The sequence below is a fragment of the Dasypus novemcinctus genome, chromosome 7 (genome assembly GCF_030445035.2).
Source record: "Dasypus novemcinctus isolate mDasNov1 chromosome 7, mDasNov1.1.hap2, whole genome shotgun sequence".
Taxonomy (NCBI): domain Eukaryota; kingdom Metazoa; phylum Chordata; class Mammalia; order Cingulata; family Dasypodidae; genus Dasypus; species Dasypus novemcinctus.
Genome location: NC_080679.1, coordinates 65,586,461 through 65,613,889, shown reverse-complemented (window position 1 = coordinate 65,613,889; position 27,429 = coordinate 65,586,461). Strand labels below are relative to the sequence as shown.

Here is a 27,429-nt window from a genome sequence, read left to right as displayed (position 1 = left end):
GAAATAATGAGAGAAATAATGATACTGTACAATTTAATATATGTAGAAATAGGATATTTATTACTAACAGCTGATCAGCAACTACATATTACCAAGAAGATATTCTATTAAAAACCATTTTTTTGTGTCTCTATTTATAATTTTAATGATTTTTTCTGACCGTTCCCCTACCTTGCTAAATCCTATAGTGAGTTTTCAGTCTTCATCTTACTTGACAGCATTTGACACAGTTAATCACTTAAGAAGTGGTGACATTCTTTCTCTCTTTTGATTCTAGGTACCACACAAGGTTTTTCTCACCTCCTTGGTTTTTCCTTTCCAGTCTTTTGTTTTTCCATCCTCCTTTTTCAGATCTCTTCATGTTGATGTAACCCAGACACAAGCTTGGGGCCTCATCTCTACCATATGCACCCCCTTATTGATCTCATTCTGTCATGTGACTCCTAATACCTTTATATACTCCAGATGATTCCCAATTTATACCTCTAGTTTACATCCTTCTTTTAAATTCCACACTCACGTATATAACTTCCCTGGATATCTAATAAATATTCACGTGGATATCTAATTGACATCTCAAACTTAACATGTATCTAACAGAATCCTTATCTTCTCTGCCCTTTCTTCCCGCTCTTCTACCCCAGGGAATAAAGTATGCTCCTCCTGCCATCTTTTTTCATCTCAATTAATGGAATCTCCATCCTTCCAGTTGCTCAGGCTACAAACTTTAGTATCTCCCTTGACTCCTTTCTTACTCTCACATTTCACATCCAATTCATCAGAAAATCATGTTGACTCCATTTCTAAAATATATCCAACCACTTCTCACACCCTTGTTATCACTCTTATTTGTGTGATCTTTATTTTTCACTTGGTTTACTGTAGTTACCTCATTATGGGTCTGTTTTCACTTTTGTACACAGAAGTCTATTCTCAGTGTATCAACCAGAGTGATTCTTTATAGTCTGATTCTATATATGCCCAGGGTCTGCATCCCTGTAACCTCTTTGACCTCATTGCCTACTGCTCTCCCACAAGCTCACTCACTTTGCTTTAAAAATAGCAGCTTCTTTGTTTCTTTGAAAATGTAATCATTCCTGTGCCTTAGTGCCTTTGTACTGACTGTTTCCTCTGTCTTCTCCCTTCCTCCAGGTAGCTGCATCGCCAACTCCCTACTGCCTTCAAGTCTTTTTAAATGGATCACCTTTTAGATGAAGCTTATTTAAAATTGCAACCACTCGTATGACCCACAACCCATTTCTAGGTATATACCCTAAAGAATTTAAAGCAGGGACTCGAATAGATATTTGTACACCAATATTCATAGCAGTATTATTCACAGTTAAAAATAGAAGTAACCCAACTGTTCATCCACAGATGAATGGATAAGCAAACATTGTATATCCATACAATGAAAATGATTTAGCTGTAAACTAGAAATGATGTTCTGATATGTGCTACAAAATGGATGAGCCTTGATGACAGCATGTTGAGTGAAATAAGCCTGAGGCAAAAGGACAGAGATTGTATGATTTAGCTTATAGAAAATAATTAAAATATGCAAATTTATACAGTCAAAACATAGATTATAGGTTACTAGGGGCTAGAAATGGGGAAGAGGAATGGGGAGTTAATGCTTTATTGGACAGAGTTTCTGTGTTTGGGTTATGGGAAAGTTTTGGTAATGGATGGTGGTGGTAGTAGGACCACCATTATGAGTGTAATTAATGCAGCAGAACTTGAAAGAGGTAAAATGGGAAATTTCGTGTTTTGTATATGGTACCACAAGAAGAAATTTAAAAACAAATAGCAATCACTCAATTAATCCTTTCTCTGCTCTATATTATCCCATGATACTTTCATCTTTCTAGCATAATTTATCATTTACTTATCATGTTTGAATGTTAATTAGCTGAAGCTTCCTGCTAGAATGTAAGTTCTACAACATTGGGAACTTTTTACTTTTTTGTTTACTTGGCTATTCTACTTTTCAGAAAGAATATATAAGAGGCACATAGTAGGCACTCAAGAAATATTTAGTGTGTGAATGAGTGGACCCTGAGTCATTGTGCATTCCATGAAGCAGTCAACATTTCTATCTTGGTCACTACTGGATCCCCCAGAGCCTAGCATACTGTTTAGCACCTAGAGTGTATGAAATGAATATTTGTTGAATGAATGAATGTATGTGAGTGAGAAGTTGGTTTAACAATCAAAACATAATCTTGAGTCTTGAGTCCATAGTATATGAAATCATACATTTTCCTTTGGTCAAAATAGAAAATTTGCAAGCTACATGAAGGTAATCAGTATTAATAAGCTCCTACAGGGCATAACCATGGGCTAGGAAATGGAGTGATGGTACCAGCCAGAGCTGCAAATGATCCTATTAATAAAATGAACTGTTCCAAACAGTACTCTATCATCAACCTTGGGGAGTAGGGCAATCTCTTTTTGTACTTTCTTTTAAGTAGTAACATTCTTTCTAGTAGCTCTCAGTAGTTACTTTTTTAACTTCTATTTTTTCCCCCTAACTTTCTATGTTGAGAAATTTAAAACCTTCACACATTCCCTAACTGTAGCATGGCAATTTAAAGCATTACAGGTAGATCTCTTAGGCAACTGTCTTGAACATTTTCCCTCTGTGGTTTGCTGAGATAAACAGTGAAGTGGCAAACAAACCTTTTAAAAACTCCCCACTTTCTTCTCAGGGGTTTTATTATCAGTAGATGCTGACCTCTATGCTTTAGGCTATTATAAACAGGTCCTTTAAAAACAAAAAACAAAAAAAAAACCAGGTCCTTCTCACATTTAGGACTTTTTCTGTAGACATTTTCTAATCCACAGTTAAGTTTCAAGAGATTTCTAAACTACCAGCAAACTAGTACCCACTATTTGAGGAAGTTTGGAGAAAGGCTGTTGATATTCATCCACAGCAGCCCATATGTGGAATCTATCTTCCTGATGAGTGATTGGAGTTCGTGGGTAGCAATTAAGGTGATGGAGACAGAGCCAGGTGTCCTTGATTTCCCTGCTTAGGCAGAGATGGTAATCAAGGAGGCTGAATGAGGGATTGGCATTTTTCTTATCACTCAATTCCTCCTGCCCTGGGAAGTTGCATGGATGTTACAACGATATGGAATATTTTTTAGTCTTGTGTTTTTTCTCTTAGAGCTACATATTTAGCTTAATATGATCAAGATTAAGATTAAAAAAATTGCTAATACTGTTACTAGTAAGCATGCTATAAACATGCTTGATCTAAATGAATCATAATTATTCCCTGGCACATGCAATATTCCTTATTCAAATCATTTACATAATCTTTAAAAAATTCCAATAGGGTCTAGATCTCTAGGTCTTCTTAAAAGAGTGGTACAATTTCAAATGATGGGAAAAAAGAATGAATAAGCAGCTGGAATTTCTTCTATCTAGACAGTAAGGTCAAAATGGCCTAGTGCAATAAAAACACCAAGGAACTAGAAGGAGAAGTAATTAAATATAGTATGGGGACCACCCGAAGAGTTACAGAACCCTGATTTATGTCTTGGTTTATAAACTAAATTCTGTGATTACAGTGAAAACTCAGCTCTGAAAAATAATTTTTTCAAAGACATGTCCAACTTGAGCTAAAAATTTCTGAAATAGATCCCAGATGTTTAGATTACCTCAGCCCAAGAACAACTAAATACTGCCACTGAAAAAAGTATCTGTTGTAAATTCTTATTTGAAGTTATATTAGATAGAAAGCCAACTTCTTAAAGACCACCACCATTCAGCAGTAGCTTAGAAAGGGTAGTAAGAAGAAGAGATTAAATCTCACTTGTGGTTTTAACTGGCCTAATTCTCTTGATATCTCCAGTTGTTCCAAGTGTGAGCATGCTTTGCTGCAAGTGTATATGTCCATGTTAGAAAAGCTAGTCCATCTCCAGGAAATCTTTAATCTTTAAATTTTGCTAACTTTGAGATAAACATGTTTCATTTATTTCTCCAATGAACATAATTGATAGTGGCTTGCATATTTTTCCTACATTTAGCTATTTCACCTTTTTATAAATGGAAGCAAGTATAAATAGGTATAGTCTCACTTTCATTTACATAGCACAAAGTATTATTTAAAGCATACAAAATTACTCAAAGGGTAAAATGTGGATAACCAGATGGCAATTTCCCTTAACCACAATAAGTATCACTGTATGTTAATGAGTTTAGTAGTATTCTATTTTAGTCATATTCATTATTACTAACAAAATGAATAATAGTACATACCAATTTCTGAAAATTATATTTAAAACTTTTATTTTTTAGGTAAATAGTCTCTTCACTTTTACTCTGTACCCAGAATTTTCTTCCAATAGTACAAAACTTTTCAAAGTAATTTATATTTATTTAAATATATTCCATTTTTACATGCTTATAACATGTTCTCTCTTGACACTAACATATTCATAAATTATACTTTTGAATTTGGTTTTCATCTGAAAACCAAAACCAAAGCAAATCATTTCAAATATAAATATTTAGTCTCTCAAAAAGAAATGCATCAATTTTACTTTATATATGTGCTGAACATTTTGTTTGGACATTTTTGCCAATGGAGACTTAACAAGCCTACATATAAAAATACTTTGTATAAAAAATGAATGCTAATTCTGATTGGGTAACAGTTTGGAACCGAAGTCAAAATCATTTTGCCACATGATGTTATGTCAAAATACTCCTAAACAATTCTCTTGAACTATTAATTTGTGTGTGTGTATGTGTACAAGTGTGTGAGAGAGAAAGAGGGGTGGGGAGGACATATGAAACTTTGTGGTCCAATATGCTTTCTTAAAATATGGCTGTAGGCAGTTAATTGGTGAAAGATGTTTTTCCAACCTTAAACAAGTAGTAAATTGGGTGACATTTACTATTTATAACAGATGAAAACCAGATGAGAATTTCTTTCTGCTCTCTCTGAGCAGAACATTTGAAACCTCCGATGACTAGATAAGCTCTGTTTCTTTAAAGGCTATGTTTAATATTTAACTAACTAAATGGAATCTTATTTGAAAAGATAGTCTAGGCTGAATAAATGAAGACATTCCAAACAAAATCTTCAAGCAATGATAATATAATCTTAGCTTTCCTAAGAATAAATTTAGGTAACACACCAGTTTTTGAAAGTAAAATGCCTTCAGATGATAATTAGTAAGTTTTCCAAAACAGGTAAAATTCCAAACTAAAACTTTATTTTTTAAAAGATTTATTTTTTATTTATTTCTCTCCTCTTGCCCCTGCCCCTGTTGTCTGCTCTCTGTGTCTATTTGCTGTGTGTTATTCTGTATCCACTTGCACTCTTGTCAGCGGCCCTTTTTGTTGCATCATCTTGCTGTGTCTGCTCTCCATGTATGCAGCACCACTCCTGGGCAGGTTGTGCTTTTTTAATTTTTGCATGGGGTGGCTCTCCTTGTTGCATGTGGGTCTCCTCTACATGGAGGACACCCCTGCATGGCACAGCACTCCTTACGCTCATCAGCACTGCTCGTGGACCAGCTCACTACATGGGTCAGGAGGCCCTGGGTTTGAACCCTGGACCTCCCATATGGTCAGCGGACACTCTATCAGTTGAGCCAAATCTGCTTCCCCCAAACTAAAACTTTAAAACCAAACTTCTCCATTCAGATGCACAGTCTTCACAGTTACCTGGAAATATAAACCATCACTTAAAAATTACAAACTTTAAAATTTTGAAAATAAAAACAGACAACCTGCTTCCAGGGAGGAGGAAACTGTCTGAAAGTTCTGTCTTCCTTTCCCAGAAACAAACAGTCAAAACAGTTAAACAAGATCAGGATTAAAAGAGGAGAAATGAACGTATAAGGAAAGTAAGTTTTGGCCATCTTGACATTAGGTTGTCCGTAATTGGTGGAGGACTTTTTCCAACATTAAAGAAGTAATAAATTGCCCTGGGAGGATATTTACATTTAAGGCTCAAGTAGGAGAATCAAGGAAATTAAACAAACAAACAAACAAACACCAAGAAGATAAAAAGGAAAAATAATTAAATGCAGTATGGGGACTACCAGAACTACATCTCAGAAATCAAGGGAAGTATAATCCTTAAGAAAGAGAAATCAGTTAGTATTGGCAAAGGCTGAAGCACGGTGAAATAAGATGAAAGTCTGAGAAATGCCAGTTGGATTAGGCCAATCAAAGGTCATCTACAAACAGTTTTGGTAAAGAGAATGGTGTGAAAATAAGATTGGAATAGGTTGATGAGTGAATAGGAGGTAAGAAAATGGAGTCATCACTGCAGACAGCTGCTTTCTTAAAGCAAGAGAAGTAAAGTAGAGATACCAGCAAGAGGATGATAAAGGAGGGATTTGTTTGTCAGCTTGCTTCTAGGATATGAGATACTTGCATATGTTTTATAAACCAAGGGGGAGGTCATAGAGAGAAGGATAGACTGAAGTTCTAGACAGAGGGTGGAGGAAGATCTTTGAGAATACTGGAATTAGCGTTGTGCATGTAAAACTTCACCACAACCATCTGCACTCCCAATCCCCCTCTAATCAGATGTATCTTTTTTCTATCCATAGCACTGGTTACTCTCAATAATGCCTATATATATATATATATATATATATATATATATATATATATATTTCACTTACTTGTTACATTTATAGTTTGCCTCCCCCATCCCTTCACTCCAATCTCTTTTGCGATCTTCTCATTTCCCACTATTCCCATTTATTCCTTACATGTAAGTTACCTCCCAGGGCTTTATAAAGATAACAGGGGCAAAGATCTTTATATTTTGGTCATTTACATATTTCAAGCACCTACAATGTTGTGGGGTCTAGGTGAATTCTTGTTCAATGAAGTGATTTTGGATTGTAAAATGAAAAATGCTGGGATTAATCTGAAAGTCATTTTTTTAACCTGCGAAGTAGGAATAATTAAGCTCAATATACAAGAAAGATAAGGGGAAGAGAGATTTCATATACACTGAAAATTAAACATTCACTAAATAGATCAGAGGTCATTCATGGAGGCCATGAGTACTGTATTAGTCAGCCAATGGGTGCTGATGCAAAGTACCAGAAATCTGTTGGCTTTTAAAGGGTATTTATTTGGGGTAGAAGCTTACAGTTTTTAAGGTCCTAAAGAGTCCAACTCAAGGTTACTTCCTCAGCAAACCTCTGTTGCCACGTATTGAGGCAAGATGGTGGGTGATCTCTGCCTGTTCTCTCCTTCCTTCCTTCCTCTTAAGACTCCATGGGCCCAGCTTCTTCTGATCTCAACTGTAGACTGGCATAGGGCTCAGCTGCTCTGCTCTTTTCGCATCAGCTGCAAACTATCAGGTGAATAGCTTATCTCTCTTGGGGCTGTAGGATCCTCTTTTGTGTCTGTGGAGCTCCTTTCCTCTTTTCTCACATGTCTGCTTCTGTGCATCTACTTCTGTGTGAGTGTCAGTTTATATAACCCACCAAGGGAGTAGGGACTCAACCCTGCATGCCCTAATGATGTGGTGGAATCAGAGCACTAATCTTGATTTAATCAAGTAAACATAAAGCCTTTGAATTAAAATCAATCAAAGGGTATCATACCCAGAGGAACAGACATTAATATCAAACGGTCACAAGCCCCATTTAAGAAGTGACAATATTTATTTATACTGTATAATATTTTCATTTTCTTTTTAATTAGCTGTCATCATTTAGCAATACATGTAAAGGGATGCAATGTATCTCCAGTCCTTTCACATGGCCAGGGTTGCTGTCTTCCTTCAGATGTCTCAGTCTCAGATGATGTCTTACTTTCCTCTCTTTTAAATGCAAAAGTATTTCGTTTCTTTCACATGCATAATTGTCCTACTATTTTCTCAGAATCCTAGGTGCCAATTCGTAGTGTAGGCTCCAGTGCCCAATGTCCACCATGAGCTTATCAAAACATTTGCCAAGCACAGGTGGGTCTTTCTTTCTGGGTGGTTTGTATACCAGCAGCCTCAAAAAATAAAACAAAATTCCCCACATTATTATGTCTGTTTCTATAGAAGCGCCTTACAAATGCAGTTTTGGAATACAACCTCTTCTTAATTTAGAGACTTCTTGAGTAATGGAAATAGAAAAATGCTAATTTTAGATTTTCTTCAAATATGATGGCTTCTTTTGATGACTTTTGATATGTAACAAAAAGGTACAAGTTCTGTCCCAACACATAGTAATCTACAATTATTTGTGCACATAATATTAACCTAAGATCCACTACTATCTAAAAATAATCAGATCATAAGCACCCTAAAATAACTTTACTAGAATCAATTTTTTCATTTTTTTCAGCACTTGACCTTTTCAACAGATGTAATCTGTCTCCCTACATTCTTTGGTGATCATATTTTCTAGAAAAAATAATCAGTACTAAGGACATTTGCAATTTTGCAACAATACGGGGTGCAGGAAGTAGTTTGAGAGATGTTGGAATTCCTGGGGCATTTCCATAATTTATGGGGAGATTACTTCAGAATACTTGAAAATAGTACTGCCCTAGAAAAAATATCTGCCTTATTCCTAAGTAGCATTAGCCCTACAAATAATCACAGAATAAGGGCTATCTAATATCATGATGTAAAGAGCAGAGTAAAGTCCTAATTTCCTGGATCATCTTTACCTATTATTCCCTATTAGAAGAGGAGGATAGGAAATAATGCTGAAAAGACCTAATCAATAGATAACCAGTATAAAGAACAAATCAGGACTCTCTGGGGGATGATGTACCTGTTGAGAAATATACAAATTTTCCTTAGCAACTTAAAAAAAAATCTCTTATATTCTGCCCTCTTAAAATTATGTTTTGGTACCACTATTGTTTAATTTCTAGAACAGGCAGACTCCAGTTATAGAAATAGAATGTGATGCAAAAATTGATTTGCTAGGAGCTTGGATCTGGAAACACAGAAATGATGCTACAAATGATATTTTGTTTTCAGAAGCAGAATCCATAATATTTCTGAATTATGATACAAACTGTACATTTCATTGCCACCAAACACCCAATAGAGTATCTTTCTAAAGGGCCCAGTTTCCATGTTCCATGGAATACATTCTGCTGCTTAGTGGTGACTCCAGTATCAGGCAGTCAGGTCATGGCTAGATAAGAGGACAGGAAAGGGAACTCCGTTGGGACTCCAGGCTCTAGCCATTTCTTCACGCTCTGTGTCTGTAATAACTACTGTGTTCTAGATTAACTGTTACTTGCTGTGAGACTTTAGAAAACAGTCCTCAGTATGCTCATCTGTCATATAGTGGTATAGGTGTGTGCATGTTGGGATGCAGTTGGACTGCTTCCTAAAGTTTAAAGTGTTTAGGTTTAAAGATGTTTTAATGCTTCTGTGATCAAGGAAAAATATGTTTCCATAAAACTGTAGCTGCTAAGGGAAGGCAGCTCTCTAGGCCAATATTTATATGAGGAGGACACTAGAAAGGAGTAGAACAGAGACATAGACCACACTCTGTTGGTGTCAATTGGTATATATGGAATCTTTGTTAGCTAAGCTCTCTGGAAAGAGGTAGTTCTGAACCACCTCTTTTACTTTTCTTTTTTTGAGATGTCCTTTGTTAAGAAATGAAGGGAAGCCAGAACAGGATTAAAATTATGGTACTGTCAATATTTTTATTTTAACATGACAAAAAAGTATGTAAGTGAACTATTCATAATTAAGGGATTATAAAAAATAATTAATGGTACAATCTAGTTAGTATGATTCAATAAATGGTATTTTAGTCTCCTAGGCTGCCAACATATAGATACCATAAAATGGTTTGGCTTTTCAATAGGGATTTATTGGCTTAAACTTAGAGTTGGCTGAGAAAAATGTCAAAATCATGTCATAATGCTATGCTTTCTCCCTGAAGACCGGCTGCTGGTGATCCTGGCCTCCTCTATTATGTGGTAAGGCACATGGTGGCATCTACTGGGCTCTCCCTTTTCCTTGCCTTCAGTGTCCTGCTTCTGAGGTTTTCTCTTTTCCTTTCTCTGAATTACATCCTTTTATAAAGGCTTCCAGAAGAGGAATCAGACCCACCCTGGGCCACACCTTATCTAAAGTAACCCAATCAAAAAGCCTTTAGCTGCTAATGCTGTAGCACTTTAGAAATTTTTTTTTGAAATGTTAATTTATAAGGAAAGCTCTCCTTGCTTCCCCACAGTTTCCTAATTTATTAGTGTGTTAGCAGGAAATCAAATACTAATACAGTTCCCTTGGTTAGCTGTGGCTCCTCAGAAAAAAATTTCAGCCAAGGGCAGGCCCTGAAATTGACCTATCTTAGATGTTAAATTCGAGTTAGATTTTGATAGCAAGTATTATGAGGAGGAACCATAGCACCTCTGAATATCCACAGAGAAAAGTTAGAATTAACAAATAACTGTGCCTCTACCTTTTGTCTATAAAAGTGAGCCTTATAGTTAATAGTTTATGGTAAGTGAAACATTTGGAATAATTGAGTATTTGATCAAATGAAAATTGCTGTTTAATTTTAAGCCTCATAAGAACATAGGGAACAATATAAGGGTGCTCTTTGTCCTCAACACTTTATCTTACTAAAATTTATAGTCAAATAGAAATATATTTGTGTTCTTTTACTTACGGGAACTTTGTTTCCAAAAAGATCAGGGTGTTTATTGTTGGCCAGCTTGATAAAATTGGTACTATTTGTTGGTCAGAATTACTACAGTGAGATGGCCAAAGTTCATTTTCTGGAGACTCAGAGTATCAAATAATCACTTAAAAATCCTTGGCAGGGATTTTAGTTTTAATTTTTTGGACTCAGCCATTAAAGGAAATCAAAAGGGATTCTCAGTTAAAAGGCTTGGTCCATATGACCTTTTGTGCTTTAGCAGTCCTTTGTAATCATTAAATGAGTAATCCCAAAACGTTTTTGCAAAGCATAAAAATAAGTGCCTCACTTCAAATTGGTTCTTTGAGTCAGACAGCGTAGGAATACATTTCAAGATCTGCAAGTTCTGTTCACATTTCATCAACAGATCAATACATAACCTTGATTTATGTGTGTTTCTGTTTAAAGACACTTTTCATCTTCCACTTACTCCTTAATTTGCATACAGTAATTCTCTAATTCTGTTTACCAGCCTTTTAGAGACCACCCCTAATCAACCCATCTAGAAACAGCATCATTGTCTTCAGAACATATTAAAGCAAGACTTAAACAAATTCTCTGAATATAAATTTAAGCAAGTTTAATCATAAGTCACATGGTGGTGGAAGGTAGGTATTTGGAGTTCATTAAGTATGGTGCTGATTCATTAATACTGAACTCATGGCCAACAGTACTGTAATTCATCATGAATGAAGCTTATGTAACATAGGAATTTTCTCCAAAAGGAACATCACCAGCCTTCTCGTGCTTAGAAGTCCTAGACAGCACCCCAATACTAGGCTCAGAAGCCCTTTAAACAGGGAAATCACCAATTAAAAAGCATAAAAATGTGGCACTCAATAGCTGTGGCAAGTATACTGGTTTATAGTATGAGAGTTGAAACAAGAAAGTGGAGAGTAGCTGTAGTGGTTTTTACCCCCAGAGAATAATGTTCTTAAAGAAAATCCATTCCTATGGTGTAAACCTATTGTAAGTAGTTTTTCATGAGGTTACTTCAGTTAAGGTGTGGCCCAGGGCCGGTCTTAATCTTCTTATAGGAGTCCTTTATAAATGGAGTGACTACAGAGAGAGAGAGCCACAGAAGCAAGAAACTTGAAAGCAACAAAACCTGGAAGAGATTGGAGAGACCACCAGATACTGCCATGTGCCTTGCCATATGGCAGCCAGTCTTTGGAAAAAAAGCATTGCCTTGATGATGCCCTGATTTAGAAATTTTTCTCAGCCTCAAAATGATAAGCTTGTAAGCTAATAAATTCCCACTGCTGAGGTGGGGCAAGATGGTGTCTGAGCAAGTGCACTCTCATCATTTCTCCTGCAAAAAAAAAAAAAAAAAAAAACTGAGTGGGGACAGAATCCTGCCTGAGTGAGCTATTTTGGGAACCCAGAAAGCCAGAGGTTTCTGGACATCAGTCTGGAGAGAGTGCAATAAAAGGAGTGCTTGCTCAAGGGAAACTTAGACAACAACAATGAAATAGAATAAGAAGAACAAAGTGTAAAAGAGAAGACTTATCACACAAAAACAGCACCTAAATAAACCCTGAGACTAGACAGAAGCTAATCAAATGAACAAACCCATCAAGATAAAATGATGACCAGACAACAACAAAAAATTGTAAACCATGCCAATAATCAGGAAGACATGGCCTAATCCAATGAACAAACTAAAAACTAAGAAGAGGAACACAACATCAAACAACAAATTAAAGCTCTCCAAACAAATATCATGGACCAATTTAATGAAGTGAAGGAAGATATTAAGGATTTTAAGAGAACACTTGGAGAGCATACAGAAGAAATTGTAAACATACAACAAAAAGATAATGGATATGGTGGTGATGAATGGCACAATCTAAGAAATCCAAAACACACTCTCAGCAAATAAGAGCAGATTTGAAGAGGTAGAGGAAAGAATTAGTGATCTGGAAGGCAGTACATCTGAAATCAAACAGATAGTAGAACTGATCAAAAAAAGAAAAAGTCCAGCAGGGACTTACAGGCCTGAATGACATCACAAAATGCACAAACATACGCATTATAGGCATCCCAGAAGGCGAAGAGAAGGAAAAGGAGGCAGAAGGGGTGTTGGAGGAAATAATGGCTGAAAACTTCCCAAACCTATTGAGGGAGATGGATGTACATGTGCGGGAAGCACAACACATCCCAAACCCAGCATAAATCCCAACAGGCCTACCCCAAGGCATATACTTGTCAAGTTATCCAATGCTGAAGACAAAGAGAAAACACTAAAAGCATAAAGAGAAAAGAGAACCATCTCATACAAGGGAAGTACAATAAGTCTAAGTGCTGATTTCGCATCTGAAACCATGGAGGCAAGAAGGCAGTGGTATGACATAGTCAAGATACTAATAGAAAAAAATTCCAGCCAAGAATACTCTATCAAGCAAAGCTGGCATTCAAAAATGACAGAGTTCCAAATATTCACAGATAAACAGAAATTAAGAGAGTATGCCAACAAGAAACCTGCATTCAAGAAATACTAAAGGGAGTTCTGCAGGAGGAAAAAAAAAACAGGAGAGACAGAGTTGGAGGAGAGTGTAAGAACAACTAAAAAGACAAAAAGAGAGAAAACAACAACATATGACATATACAAATCCAAAGAAAATATGGTTAATGTAAGTAATTTCTTGAGAGTAATAACACTGAATGTCATTGGATTAAACTCACCTGTCAAGAAACACAGATTGGAATAATGGATAAGGAAATATGATCCATCTATATGCTGTCTACAAGAAACACATCTTAGACCTAGAGATTCAAGGAGGTTGAAAGTGAATAGCTAGAAAACAATCTTACAAGGAAACAATAACCAAAAAAGGGCAGGAGTAGTTATATTAATATCAGACAAAATAGACTTTAAATGCAAAACTATTGTGAGAGACAAAGATGGACACTACATATTAGTAAAAGGGGTAATCTTTCAAGAAGAAAGAACAATCATACACATTTATACTCCTAACCCAGTTGCCTCCAAATATATGAGGCAAACACTAGAAAAACTAAGTGAAGGAATAGATGCCTCCACAATTATAGTGGGGGGCTTTAATACACCACTATCATCTTTGGACAGAACAGCTCAACAAAGAATCAATAAAGAAACAAAGACTTTGAATAATATATTACAGGAGCTGGACCTAATAGACATATACAGAACATTACTACACCCAAATACAGCAGGATAAACATTCTTCTCAAGTGCCCATGGATCATTCTCCAAGATGCTAGGCCACAGGGAAAGTCTCAATGAATTCGGAAAGATTGAAATTGTACAAAATAATTTCTCTGACCACAGTGAAATGAAGCTGGAAATCTGCAAGGGTCAGAGACCCAGATTTGGCACCAAGGTATGGAAGTTAAGCAACACACTCTTTCTTAGACAAACAGTTGGTCAAGAGGAAATCTCAAAAGAAATCAGTAACTACCTTGAAATTAATGAAAATTACAACACAACATATCAAAACTTATGGGATGCAGCAAAAGCTGTACCAAGAGGGAAATTCATAGCCATAAATTCATACATCAATAAAGAAGAACTAAAATTGAAGACCTAACTGCACATTTGGGGGAATTAGTAAAAAAACAAACAAACAAAAAAAAACAACAACTAACACCAAAGGAAAAGAAAGAAAGACATAACAAGATCAGAGCAGAACTAAATGAAATAGAAAATAAGGCACGAGAAAAAATAAACAAAACCAAGAGCTTGTTCTCTGAGAAGATCAATAAAATTGACAAGCTCTTAGTTAGACTAACAAAGAAAAAAAGAGAGAAGATGCAAATACACAAAATAAGAAATGAGAAAGGGGATATCAGCACTGACCCCTCAGAAATAAAGACTATCGTAAGAGGATACTTGGAAAAACTATATGCCAACAAGAAAGACAATTTAGAGGAAATGGACAAATTCCTAGAAACACATAAGTAGCCTACATTGACAAAAGAAGAAATTGATGATCTCAACAAACCAATCACAAGTAAAGAGATAGCATCAGTCATTAAAAACCTCCCAACTAAGAAGAGCACTGGGCTGTATGGTTTCACAGGTAAATTCTACCAAACATTCCAGAAAGAGCCCCAATCTTGCTCAAACTATTTCAAAAAATTGAAATAGAAGGAACATTGCCTAACTCATTCTATGATGCCAACCTTATCCTAATATGAAAGTCAAACAAAGACATCACAAGAAAGGAAAATTACAGACCATTTTCTCTAAAGAACCTAGATGCTAAAATCCTCAACAAAATACTTGCTAATCATATTCAACAATACATCAAATGAATTATACACCATGACAAAGTGGATTTCATCCCTGGTGTGCAAGGATGGTTCAACATAAGAAAATCAATCAATGTAATATACCACATAAACAAATTGAAGGAAAAAAAATCACATGATCATATCTTTGGATGCAGAAAAAGCATTTGACAAAATACAGCACCCTTTCTTGATAAAAACACTGCAGAAGATAGGAATAGAAGGAAACTTTCTGAACATGATAAAGAGTATATATGAAAAACCTACAGCTAACATCATTTACAATGATGAAATCCTAAAACTTTTCCCTCTAAGTTCAGGAACAAGACAAGGATGCCCACTATCACCCCTCCTATTTAACATTGTGTTAGAAGTACTTGCAGTAAGGCAAGAACCAGATATAAAAAGCATGTAAAATGGAAAGAAAGAAGTACAAATTTCACTATTTGCTGATGACATGATCCTATACATAGAAAGCCCTTAGAAATCTACAACAAAGTTTCTAGAACTTATAAATGAGTTCAGTAAAGTTGCAGGTTATAAGATCAATGCACAAAAATCAGTAGCATTTCTGTACACCAATAATGAGCAATCTGAGGAGGAAATCAAGAATCAAATATCATTTACAATAGTAAATTAAAAAATCAAATTCCTAGGAATAAATTTAACGGAAGATGTAAAAGACTTATACACAGAAAACTACACAATACTGTTAAAGGAAATCAAAGCAGACTTAAATAAATGGAAAAATATGCCCTGTTCATGAATAGGAAGACCAAATATCATTAAGATGTATATCCTACCCAAATTGATCAACAGATTTAATGCAATACCAATAAAAATCAACACTGCATTTTTTAATGAACTAGAAAAACTAACTGTAAAATTTATTTGGAAAGGAAAAAGACCCCAATTAGCCAAAGGCATATTGAAAAAGAAAAATGAAATTAGAGGAATCACACTACCTGACTTTAATACATACTACAAAGGTACAATGGTCAAAACAGCATAATATTAGCACAAGGATAGACGTACTAACCAATGCAGCCAATTTGAGAGTTCTGATATAGATCCTGACATATACAGTCATCTGATATTCGACAAGGCCACCAAGCTCAATCAACTGGGAGAGAATGGCCTCTTCAAGCAAATGGTGTTTGGAGAACTAGATATCCATAAGCAAAAGAATGAAAGAGGATTGCCATCTCATACCTCATACAAAAATCTACTCAAGATGAATCAAAGACCTAAATATAAGAGCCAGGACCAAAAAGACCTTAGAAAACAATGTAGGGAAACATCTACAAGACCTTGTAATAGGAAATGACCTCATGAACTTCACACCCAAAGTGTGAGCAGCAAAAGAACAAACAGATAAATGAGATCTCCTCAAAATTAAAGTCTTTTGCACCTCACAGGAATTTGTCAAGAAAGTGAAAAGAAAGCCTACCCAATGGGAGAAAATATTTGGTAACCATATATCTGAGAGACTAATATCCTGCATATATAAAGAAATCCTGTATCTCAAAAATAAAAAGACAAACATCCTATTTAAAAAATGGTCAAGAGATTTGAACAGACGTCTCTCCAAGGAAGAAATACAAATGGCTAAAAAGCACATGAAAAGATGCTCAAAGTCACTGACTATTAGGGAAATGCAAATCAAAACTACAGTGAGAGAACATCTTACTCCCATTAGACTGGCAGCTATTAAAAAAAACAGATGACTACAAGTGTTGGCGAGGATGTGGAGGAATGGGAACCCTCATCCACTGCTGGTGGGAATGCAGAAGGATCCAGGCCTTCTGGAGGACAGTTTGGTGGTTCCTCAAAAAACTAGCTATAGTCATATAGATATAGTCATATAGATTTGCCATATGACCCAGCAATTCCACTGCTGGGTATTTACCCAGAAGAACTGAAAACAAGGACACAAACTGATATATGCACACCAGTGTTCACAGCGGCATTATTCACTATTGCCAAAAGTTTGAATCAGCCAAATGCCCATCAACAGATGAATGGATAAACAAAATGTGGTATATACATACAATGGAATACTACTCAGGTATAAGAAGGAATATGGACTAACACATGGGATAACAAGGATGAATCTTGAGGACCTTCTGTTGACTGAAGCAAGCCAGGCATTGAAGGACAAATACTACATGACCTCTCTGATATGAAATAAGCAAATCAATTTGTCTCAGAGATCTGGAGACTGGAAGACAGGCACTCAGGAAACTGGGGGGGAGAGGAAGGTTGTGAGCCAAGGCCCATATGGGCAAATTCTATGATAAAATGGAGGTAAGTAGTTGTGCAGGGAAGGGATAAGACTGGTGCATAGGGATACTCTTGGGTGGGGCTTTGCAGGCTTGAGGGAGCCTAGGGTTGGGAGGATGAGTCAGACAGCCCAAAGAATTGGGGGGGGGGGGGTTTGGGGGAACAGGTGAACATGAGAGATTGTTGGGTATGTGGTTGAAATTATAATGTTGAGAAAACTCTTTAGAAAATAAAATAAGGGGGAAACAGACTTGGCCCAGTGGTTAGGGCGTCCGTCTACCACATGGGAGGTCCGCAGTTCAAACCCCAGGCCTCCTTGACCCGTGTGGAGCTGGCCCATGTGCAGTGCTGAAGCACACAAGGAGTGCCGAGCCTCGCAAGGGTGTCCCCGGCGTAGGGGAGCCCCACGCGCAAGGAGTGCACCCGTGAGAAGAGCCACCCAGCGCGAAAGAAAGTGCAGCCTGCCCAGGAATGGCGCCGCCCACACTTCCCATGCCGCTGACAACAACAGAAGCGGACAAAGAAACAAGACGCAGCAAATAGACACAGAGAACAGACAACCGGGGGAGGGGGAAGTTAAATAAATACATAAATCTTAAAAAAAAAAAAAAAAGAAAAGAAAATAAGGAAAGGGTTACTTGTATAAGGTGCTTAATGGGGATCATCTGGCACAGGAGCATGCTTCTAGGGAGTGTGTCAATGCTCATCTTGTCATAGTGTGTTACATCATTGAGTGGAGACCTATACAACGAGCAGGAAGGTACACCCCTATCCTGGGGAGCCCTGATGTTCTCAAACAGAGGGAAAGGTGTCTCTTGAGAACATTGATGTCTCCCAATGTGGGAGGACAGTCTAGTGTGTCAAGCCCTCAGCATTGTTGCAAGTATCTATGAAACTGGTCCTTCAAGCATTGAAGCTTGGTTGTCACTCTGGGCCCCGAGGGAAGGTGGAGAGAGGAATAAAATAGATGGAAGCAGAGGTGACTGGGGGGCAATGGAAGTGTTCTACAAGATCAAGCAATGATGAATATAGGACATGTTAAATTTCACCAAAAATTTATAAAAGTATATAGTCTAAAATGTAAACCATAATGTAACTAAAAATTTAGAAAAGTGTACAGTCTAAAATATAAACCATAATGTAAGCAACAACAACAAAAAAAGAAATTCCCGCTGCTAAAGCCATCCCATTTCATGGTATCTGCTTTTAGCCGCCTAACAAACTAACAGAGCCTTGCTCATCCACAGCCAGGAGTGTGCCTCTAGAATGATTAAAATTTTTTACCACTCTGCACCTGTCTAGAAATGACTGAGAAAGCCTGCACATATTGATTTTGCAGTTACAAATAGATGAATGTGCGTACATGGAATCAGCAAATAATGAAGATTGACTTAAATTGAATTATTTGGGGGTCTGATAAGCCATAAACATTTCAGGAGAACTCATCGTCAAACTGTGGGCTTAAATGAAATTCAGCATGGTTTAGGGAAATATTTACATTCATTTTTATCAATAAATTTCAGAAATTTTCTAATACTGTACAAAGGTGATAACAATTTTCTATAAATTGAGTGCAATGTATGTATATATACTGAAAATAAGTTGTTTTTTTTAAAATTTATTGAATTATATCACTCATACATAAACAAACATAAACAATAAGTGTATAATAATAGTTGTGAACTTACAAAACAAACATATATAACATCATACAGCACTCTCATAACTCACCTTACCACCAATAACTTGTATTGTTGTTAAACTTTTTAAACTAATGGTTAAAGAGCATTGTCAAAATATTACTACTAAACAAAATATTTTCCCCCAACCAATTCTATTATTATCTTTATATAATTTATATATGAACATACATAAACAATTAAGTGTATAGTAAAAGTTGTGAACTTACAAGGCAAACATGCATAACATCATACATGGGTTCCATACATCAACCCTCCACCAAAGCCTTGTAGTGTCATGAGATATTTGTTACAAGTTATGAAAGAATATTGTCAAAATCCTACTACTAATCATAGTCCTTATCTTACATTTGGTGTGTTTTTCCCCAGTCCACCATATTATTATTTTTTAAATATATTTTTTATGACAGAAGTTGTAAACTTATAAAACAATCATGCACACGTGCAGAATTCCCAGACAACACCCCTCCATCGACACACCACAATGTGGTGTGTCATTTGCTACAGATAAAATAATATCATCTGATTGTTACCATGTTCATAGTGTACATTTGGGTCACATTTTCCATACTGCCTCAGTGTCAACACAGTACATCTTTCACATAGATGCAAGAATATTATATTATTACTGCTAAACATAGTCCATAGGTCACTCCAGCTGTATTTTTCCCATGCTTCTCCACATTCCCAACACTCTGCAGTAGTGATATATATTTGTTGTGGCTAACAAAGGACACTCTTGCATCCACACCATCAACCACAATTCTCACCCACCTCTTGGTTCACCGTGCCATCCAGTTCCTAGGTTATTCTCAACCATTCTGTCAATTGGCATTTACATAACTAGACTACCATTTTCAGTCACATCCCCATTTATCAACTAGCTGTTACTCACTGTGTGTTACCATCCACTCTATACACTTCCACACTTTTACAGTAAAGCTAATTAAAACTTCTACATGCATTAAACATCAGTAGTCCACTCAGTCCTCCTCTTATTTCCTTTAAGTATCCACCTCCTACCACCAGTTCATGAAGATATTTTCCAAAAATTCTTCTAGAAGTTTTATGGTTCTTGCTCTTATTTTTAGTTTTTTGATAGATTTTGAGTTAATTTTTGGATAAGGTGTGAGATAGGGGTCTTCTTTCTTTCTTTCAGCTATGGATATCCAACTCTATCAGCACCATTTGTTGAATGGATTGTTCTGCCCGAGCTGTGTGAGTTTGACAGGCTAGTCAAACATCACTTGACCATACCAGTGAGGATCTGTTTCAGAACCATATTTTTGGTTCCTTTGGTCTATTGTGTCTCTTTAGACGAATACCATGCTGTTTTTACCACTATAGGTATGTATTATGATTTAAGTCTGGAGATGAGGGTTCACTTTTCCTTTTTATGATGTTTTTGGCTATTCAGGACTCCTTACTCTTCCAAATAAATTTAATGATCATGTTTTCAATTTTTTCTTTAATGCTGGTAGAATTTTTATTTGGAATGCATTAAATCTGTTTATCAATTTGAGTAAAATTGACATCTTAATGATATTTAGTCTTCCCATCCAGGAGCATGGAATGTTCTACCAGTTATTTAGGGCTTTTTTGATTTGTTTTAACATTGAGTTGCAGTTTTCTGAATACAAGTGCTTTTCATCACTGGTTAAGTTTATTCTTGACCATTTGAGCTTTATCTGTCATATTTTATTTTCACCACTCTTTTGACACTTTTAGTTACTTTTATTGATATAATCTTCATTTCTAGGGTGGGGATAATCACTGGCCTCTGTGGCTTGACTGGAAGTTTTTCTCTTGTAGTATCTTAAAAATATCAGTCCACTGTCTTCTTGCCTCCATGGTTTCTGGTGAGAAATCAGCACTTAATCTTATTGGATATCCCATATATGTTATGCATTGCTTTTCTCTTGCTATTCTCAGAATTCTCTCTTTGTCTTTGGCATTTGACATTCTGATTAGAATGTGTCTTGGAGTTGGTCTATTCAGATTTTTTCGGATGGGAATACGTTGTGCTTCTTGGACATGGATATCTATGTCCTTCAATAGGGTTGGGAAATTTTCTATCATTATTTCTTCAAATATTCCTTCTGCCCCTTTTCCTTTCTCTTCTTCTGGGATACCCATGACATGTATGTTTGCATGCCTTTTGTTGTCATTTAGTTCTCTGAGACTTTGTTCAATTTTTTTTCCATTCTTTTCGTCATCTTTTCTTTTGTACATTCACTTTCAGAGGTCATTTCTTCAAGCTCATCAATCCTTTCTTCTGCCTCCTCAAATCTGCTATTATATGATTCCAGTGTTTTTTAAATTTCATGTATTGTACCTTTCATTCCCATAAGATTTACTATTTTTCTATATGTGCTTTCAAATTCTTCTTTGTGCTCACCCAATGTCTTATGAATATGCTTAATCTCTTTAGCCATCTCATTGAATTTATTAAGGAGATTTGTTTGAACATCTATGATTAGTTGTCTCAACTCCTTTATGTCATCTGGAGGCTTATCTTGTTCCTTTAACTGGGCCATAGCTTCCTGTTTCTTGGTGTAGATTGTAATTTTTTGTTGGTGTCTTGGCTTCTGGCTTACTAGAGAATATATTCTGGGTGCAGGTTTTTTCTTTAGTTTAGGGCTTCCTGCCCTTTCTCCCTTGCTGGTTGTGTAGTCGGAGCCAAGCATGTAGTTGGTTCTGTAAGCTGTGGAGGCACAAGCTGTCCTTATTGTGCCAGGGACCAAGGAAGCTTCTTCCAACTTTCTCCTTTGCCAGGGGTAGGGACAGAGTCAAAGCTGTGTGGAATAATCCAAGTGCAGGCCTAGACTATAGTTGCCCAGAAAGACTGACGAAGCATCACATCCCTTTCTCTCCTGCCTGGGGTGAGAATGGAGCTGCAGGTGTGGGCAGCAATCTATGTAGTGTGGGTCCAAGATGACCACAGTTGCCCTGGTAGACTTCTGATTATCAATCTATGCCAGGCAAAGTTACCTGCAGTTACCTGTATAGGCTGGTGCAGCACTCCTCAGTCTTCTCCCTGCCAGTGGCGGAGCTGAAGCCTAGGATAGGGCTGCAGGCTGATCTGAGTGAAAGAAACTGGTTTCTGTGGACATTGAGAGTTTCAGTCAGCCTGGCTTACCCCCAGACTGGGGGCGGAGTCAGAATGGTGGCTACTGGCCTCTTTCTGACTTGGGCTGGTTCACACCCCAGCTGTTCCCAGGCTTGTAGCCAGCCAAGTCTACCAATCAGTAGCTGAAATTGGCAGCCAACTGTCTCCTCCTCTCCTGCTTCTGGGAAATGGAGCTTCCAATTCCAGCCACAGAATAACTCCTGGGATGACTTGTGCTGCCAGAATAGGATAATCACTGGCCTCCGTGGCTTGGCTGGTAATTTCCCAGAGAGGCTGGCACAGGTCCCCGCAGCTTCCTCCCTGCTGGAGGTGGCACTGGGGCCTAAGCTAGAGCTGCAATATGATCTGGATGGGAAGAAGCCAGTCCCCACCAGCACTGGGATTTCAGTCTGCCCCGCTTCCCCTTGTGCCAGGCGCAGAGTCAAATGGCGGCTCCCAGCCTCTTTCTGACTTGGACAGGCTCAAACTTATGCTGTTCTCAGGATTATACTGTAGCCCACTGAATTTACTCATCAGTAGCTGAAACTGATGACCAACCATCTCTTCCTCCCCTGTTTTGGGGAAGTGGAGCTTTCAATTCCAGCCACGGAACAGCTCCCGAGGCGGCTTGTGCCTCCAGTGGAGGATGGGCACCGGCCTCCGGGGCCTGGAACACTCTACTTACAAGTCTTCTCTGCAGATGGGCAGTCTCCTCCTTCCACTCCTTTAAGGACATTGCAGGGTGCTCTTCTGGTCTCCTGGAGCCCCCAAATAGGTGCTTCAGCTAGCTCCAGAGAGCTCTGGGTGTTTACTAACTGCTCTCTAGCAGGAGCTGACTCTAGGAGCTCCTTACCCCACTGCCATCTTGCTGGTTCTCTGTTGTTTTTTAAAGTAGTATTTTGAAATTTGAAAACTGATTTTAGAGCAATTTTTAAAAAATGTCCCCAGGTAGGTGGTACTCAGGTGCTGAGAACTTAAATACATTCACCACTTTTTTTTGCTAGTTACTACACTTGAATAATAGAGGGTAGAAATGACAGAAAAGTATTATTTTTAAGCAAAAATTATATTTTTTCTCTTTCATGTAAATTATATAAAACTACGACTTCTCTGTGAAATTTATGCAATGAATTCCTCCTTTGCCTGAGGCATTCTTAATAAAATTAAAATAAAAAATAAATGGTATTAGCCCATCCAAGGATATTTTGTTAAAGATCTCTGTAAAAAGAAGAGAGAGAGTGATTTTACATGTGGAAACAAGGAAAAGAGGCCAACTGCAGGGCAGCAAATCAAAGAAGTAGATCAAGGAGCCCCCTGGTGATACAAGGCATTGCTATTATTTAAAGGGATGGTCAGCAAGTAAAATGAACAGGAACGCCTAAAGGAACAATGGTAAATTGTTCCGAGCAAAACATTTGCAAGGCTCCAAGTGTGAACAGCCTGACCTTGGATTAGGCAGAAGACAAAAAGCAAAACAATAGAGACATTCAGAACCTTCCTGATGGCCAGCAAGCTGAGTAATGTGAAGAAAACTGAGCTAAGGCCTCCACAGAGAAAAAGGATAAAAACAGCCTCAGGATATAGAGTGAACCTAGCGGATTTTGAAACTGGATGTAGCTATCAACTCATCAGGGCTAGCACTTTCCAACAACAGGAAATTTTAAGTAGGAGAATCACTGAAGGAACCCTAACATACAGTGTGACCTCATTTTACATGACCAATCTGTTCCAAGACCCTTCAAGTAAGTTGAAAATCTTGTATACTTCTCAAACATTTTTATAAATAAAGCAAATAAACACTCTAGTAACAATAAGTAAACAGAATTAATCATAGAAATAATTTAAAGTCTTTTAAATTCTCTCTCTCTCTGCCAGTCATGTATACCTGAATTTGTATGGGTTGTGTTTGTGTAAAACAATGTCCTGCTGTACTTAATTGCATCCATTTACATTATGTATGTGGAAAAAAGTCATATACCCTCATGGGATTAACTGTGTTTGGCGATCAGAGCAACATTATCTTCTCGGAAAAGTACCATTTCTTATTTCCATCTTTAAGATTTACTGCATGTTTTCTTGCCACCAAATGGAATTTCAGAACCATAATTGCTCAGTGAATGTACAGTGTAACTAAAACAATATAAAAGACTGAAAACAACAAGTGAATGCCGGCCCCAAAACACTCTACCTTTTCAGTTTATCATAGAAAATGTGACCTACATTGATTTGTCAGAAGTTCCCTCATCTGAAAAAAATTTTGACTCGGTTAAAAATTTTTCATTATTTGAAAAGGATATAATTTTAATGACAGTGAAGTTAAAATCAGGCAATTCTTCAATTAAAATGTTTTGAACATCCACAAAATACAGACATTGTTCTTGGCTCTGCTGATCAATCAGCAAATAAGACAATCTTGGATTTTATGGTGCTAACATTTTAATGTGGGAGACAAAACATTACACCCAGGAGTGATAGTACGCTGAAGGAAAGTAAAAGTAAGATAAATCAGGATAAGGGGATAAGAGTAAGGGAAAGAAGTGTGGGATATGTTAGAAGTGGTGGTCAGAAAAGGCCTCTCTGAAATGGTGACATTTGAGTAAGAATAGCCTAAATGAGGTGAAAGAACAAGCCACATGGGTTCCTTAGAGGATGAGGAGCCGGGTAGAGAGAGCAGAGGAGAAACAGGTCCTGAGGCTGGACAAGTTTTGCGGTGTAAAAGACCAATGTGGCTAAGCAAAGTGAGGAGAGGGCTCGGGATAGATGAGGTCAGAAAGACAGAAGCTAATCATACAGCATCTTTTTTTTTTTTTAAAGCAGCTTTAGATTACATAAACATTACATCAAAAATATAGGGGATTCTCATATACCCCACCCCTGCCTTCCAGACTTTCCCACATTAACATGTCTCATTACTGTGATACATTTGTTACAATAGATGAGCACAAGCTGAAGCATTGTACTAGACAAGGACTATAGTTTACATTATAGTTTACACTTTGCCTGCGCAATTTTGTAGGTTTTGACAAAATGTATAATGGCCTGTATCTGGTATTGTAAGGTCATGCAGGACAATTCCAATGTCTCAAAAATGCCCCCGTGTTTCACCTATGCTTCCCTCTCCATCCCCTCAGAACCTCTGGTGGCCACTGACTTTTTATCAATGGTGCATGTTCTTCATTTGCTAGAATACTCATAAGTCTACTTTAGTCCTTAGTTTCTTTCCACCCTTGTATGTTCATTCCTCATTCTTGAGGATTTTGGGATTGTGATGTCCACCCTGTCTCTACTTGAGACAGGGTTTAGATTCTATGAGGTAGATGGATAGAACTGTACTCTCAACTTCCTGGGATGGGTGTTGTCCATCAATCTTTTGCTAGTTGTCCTGCATGAATTCAATGAATGATGAGTAGGTGTTGCAACTCTGCTGTGATTCAGGGCTCAACCAGTATAGACAGGGAAGACAATTTCAGAATTAAGCACCCTGTCAATGGGCCTTACTTTGGAATATATGCTTCCCAATGTAACAGAGTTAGATTCATTTATAATTTCCCTACACATGGCTCTTCTGCCCCTTTTATTTAAACCTATAATTAGCAGTATACTTATTAAATATATGCCCCAGAGACTTAAATCATTGATCTGTTCATTTGCCGATTGAATCGTTCAGCATCTTTAAAGACTATGGTGAGGAAATTTATATTTAATTTATGATGCAGATTTATCAGAGAAGTGATGAATTTGATTTTGTTTTTTAAGATGTCTGTCAATTGTTTGGGGAATTGGATATAGGGTGGAAGGAGAGACAGTGGGGAGACCAGTTAGAAGGTTATTGAGGTCCTCTAGGTAGAAATGAGTGGTGGACTGGACTAAGATAATAGTGCTGAAATTGAGGAAAACTGATTCAATTTGACCTTAATGTTGAATGCAGAACCTTCAAAATTTAGTGATGAATTGAGGGGTGTGAAAGGAAAAAGAGAAAGTAAGAAATACATTGGAATTGAGAAAATTCTATTAACTAAAATAAGAAATTCAGAGAAGAGTATGTTAATTATGGACAGATGATTGTTTTTGCTGGTTTGTTGAGACAAGGGGTGGTCAGAATCAAGATTGTTTTTTGTATGCACTAAGTTAGAGAGGCCTAACATTCAGAAGTGGGAACACAGACTGTTGTACATGAATCTGAACTCTGATGAGAGATTGGGGCTGACAAACAACTGGAAGTCATCAATTTATTCATTATATTTAAAGCAATGGCACTGGATGAAAACACATAAGGAAAAGGGCAGGAAAGGGAACTCTCTGTTACTCACTCTCTGTGCCATGAGCAGCAGCCATTTAAGATGGCCGACAACCAATGATTGTGGTTCTGACTGCCTCACTGACCGACTATTCTTCACATCACTCCTTCTCCTTGGACCTCGTATTCCCTGAGATACAACGATATTGAAATTAGGTCAAATAATAACCCCACAATGTCCTCTAAGTTTTCAAGTGAAAGGAAGAGTAGCATGTCTCTCACTTTAAATCAAAAGCTACAAATGATTAAGCTCAGTGAGGAAGAAATATCAAAAGCCGAGATAGGCTGAAAGCTAGGTTACTGGCACCAAACAGTTAGCCAAATTGTGAATGCAAAGGAAAGGTGCTTGAAGGAAATAGAAAGTGCTACTTCACTGAGTACACAAATGATAAGTGGAAGAGCCTTGTTGCTGATATGGAGAAAGTTATTTGTCTGGATAGGTCAAACCAGCCACATCATTCCTTTAAGCCAACTCCTAACCCAGAGCCAGGCCCAACCTAACTCTTTGATTCTGTGAAGGCTGAAAGAGGCAAAGAAGCTGAAGAAGAAAAGTCTGAAAGCTAGCAGAGTTTGCTTCCTGAGCTACAAGGAAAGAAGCCATCTCCATAGCATAAAAGTGCAAGGTGAAAGCAGTAAGTATTGACGTAGAACCTGCAGCAAGATATCCAGAAGATCTAGCTAAGATCATTGATGAAGGTTGCTACATTAAAGAACAGATGATCAGTCTGAGGAAGATGACTATCTGGGACTTTCATAGGTAGAGAGTGTGGGGAGCCACCCGCTGTGAGGTCTGTTTACAACCTCTCACAACATGGCGGAGTTCACAAATCTGCCCTCACAACATGGCGGAGTTCACAGAGAGGAAAAGGCAATACCTGCTTCAAAGCTTCAAAGGACAAGCTAATTATCTTGTTAGGGGCTAATGACACTGGTGACTTTGTTGAAGTCAATGCTCATTTACCATTCTGGAAATCATAGTGCCCTTAAGAATTAGGCTAAATCTACTTGGCCTGTGCTCTATAAATGGAATAATGAAGCCTGGATAACAGCACATCTGTTCACAACATGGTTTACTGAATATTTTAATCCCACTGTGGAGATGTACTG

At 37.3% G+C, this 27,429-nt stretch overlaps 2 protein-coding genes across 5 annotated transcripts in view; one reads left to right on the top strand and one right to left on the bottom strand.

Annotated features, from left to right (window-relative positions):
- Window positions 1–27,429, top strand: part of PPP1R1C (protein phosphatase 1 regulatory inhibitor subunit 1C) — a 158,885-nt gene that overhangs the window by 115,840 nt on the left and 15,616 nt on the right. The window lies entirely within an intron of this gene.
- The window catches only part of PDE1A (phosphodiesterase 1A), a 609,100-nt gene continuing 589,414 nt past the window's right edge, over window positions 7,744–27,429 (bottom strand). Inside the window, exon 14 of the mRNA XM_071216233.1 lies at window positions 7,744–7,992. Coding sequence (XP_071072334.1) covers window positions 7,871–7,992 — 122 coding nt within the window. The 3' untranslated portion in view covers window positions 7,744–7,870. The remainder of the gene's footprint in view (window positions 7,993–27,429) is intronic.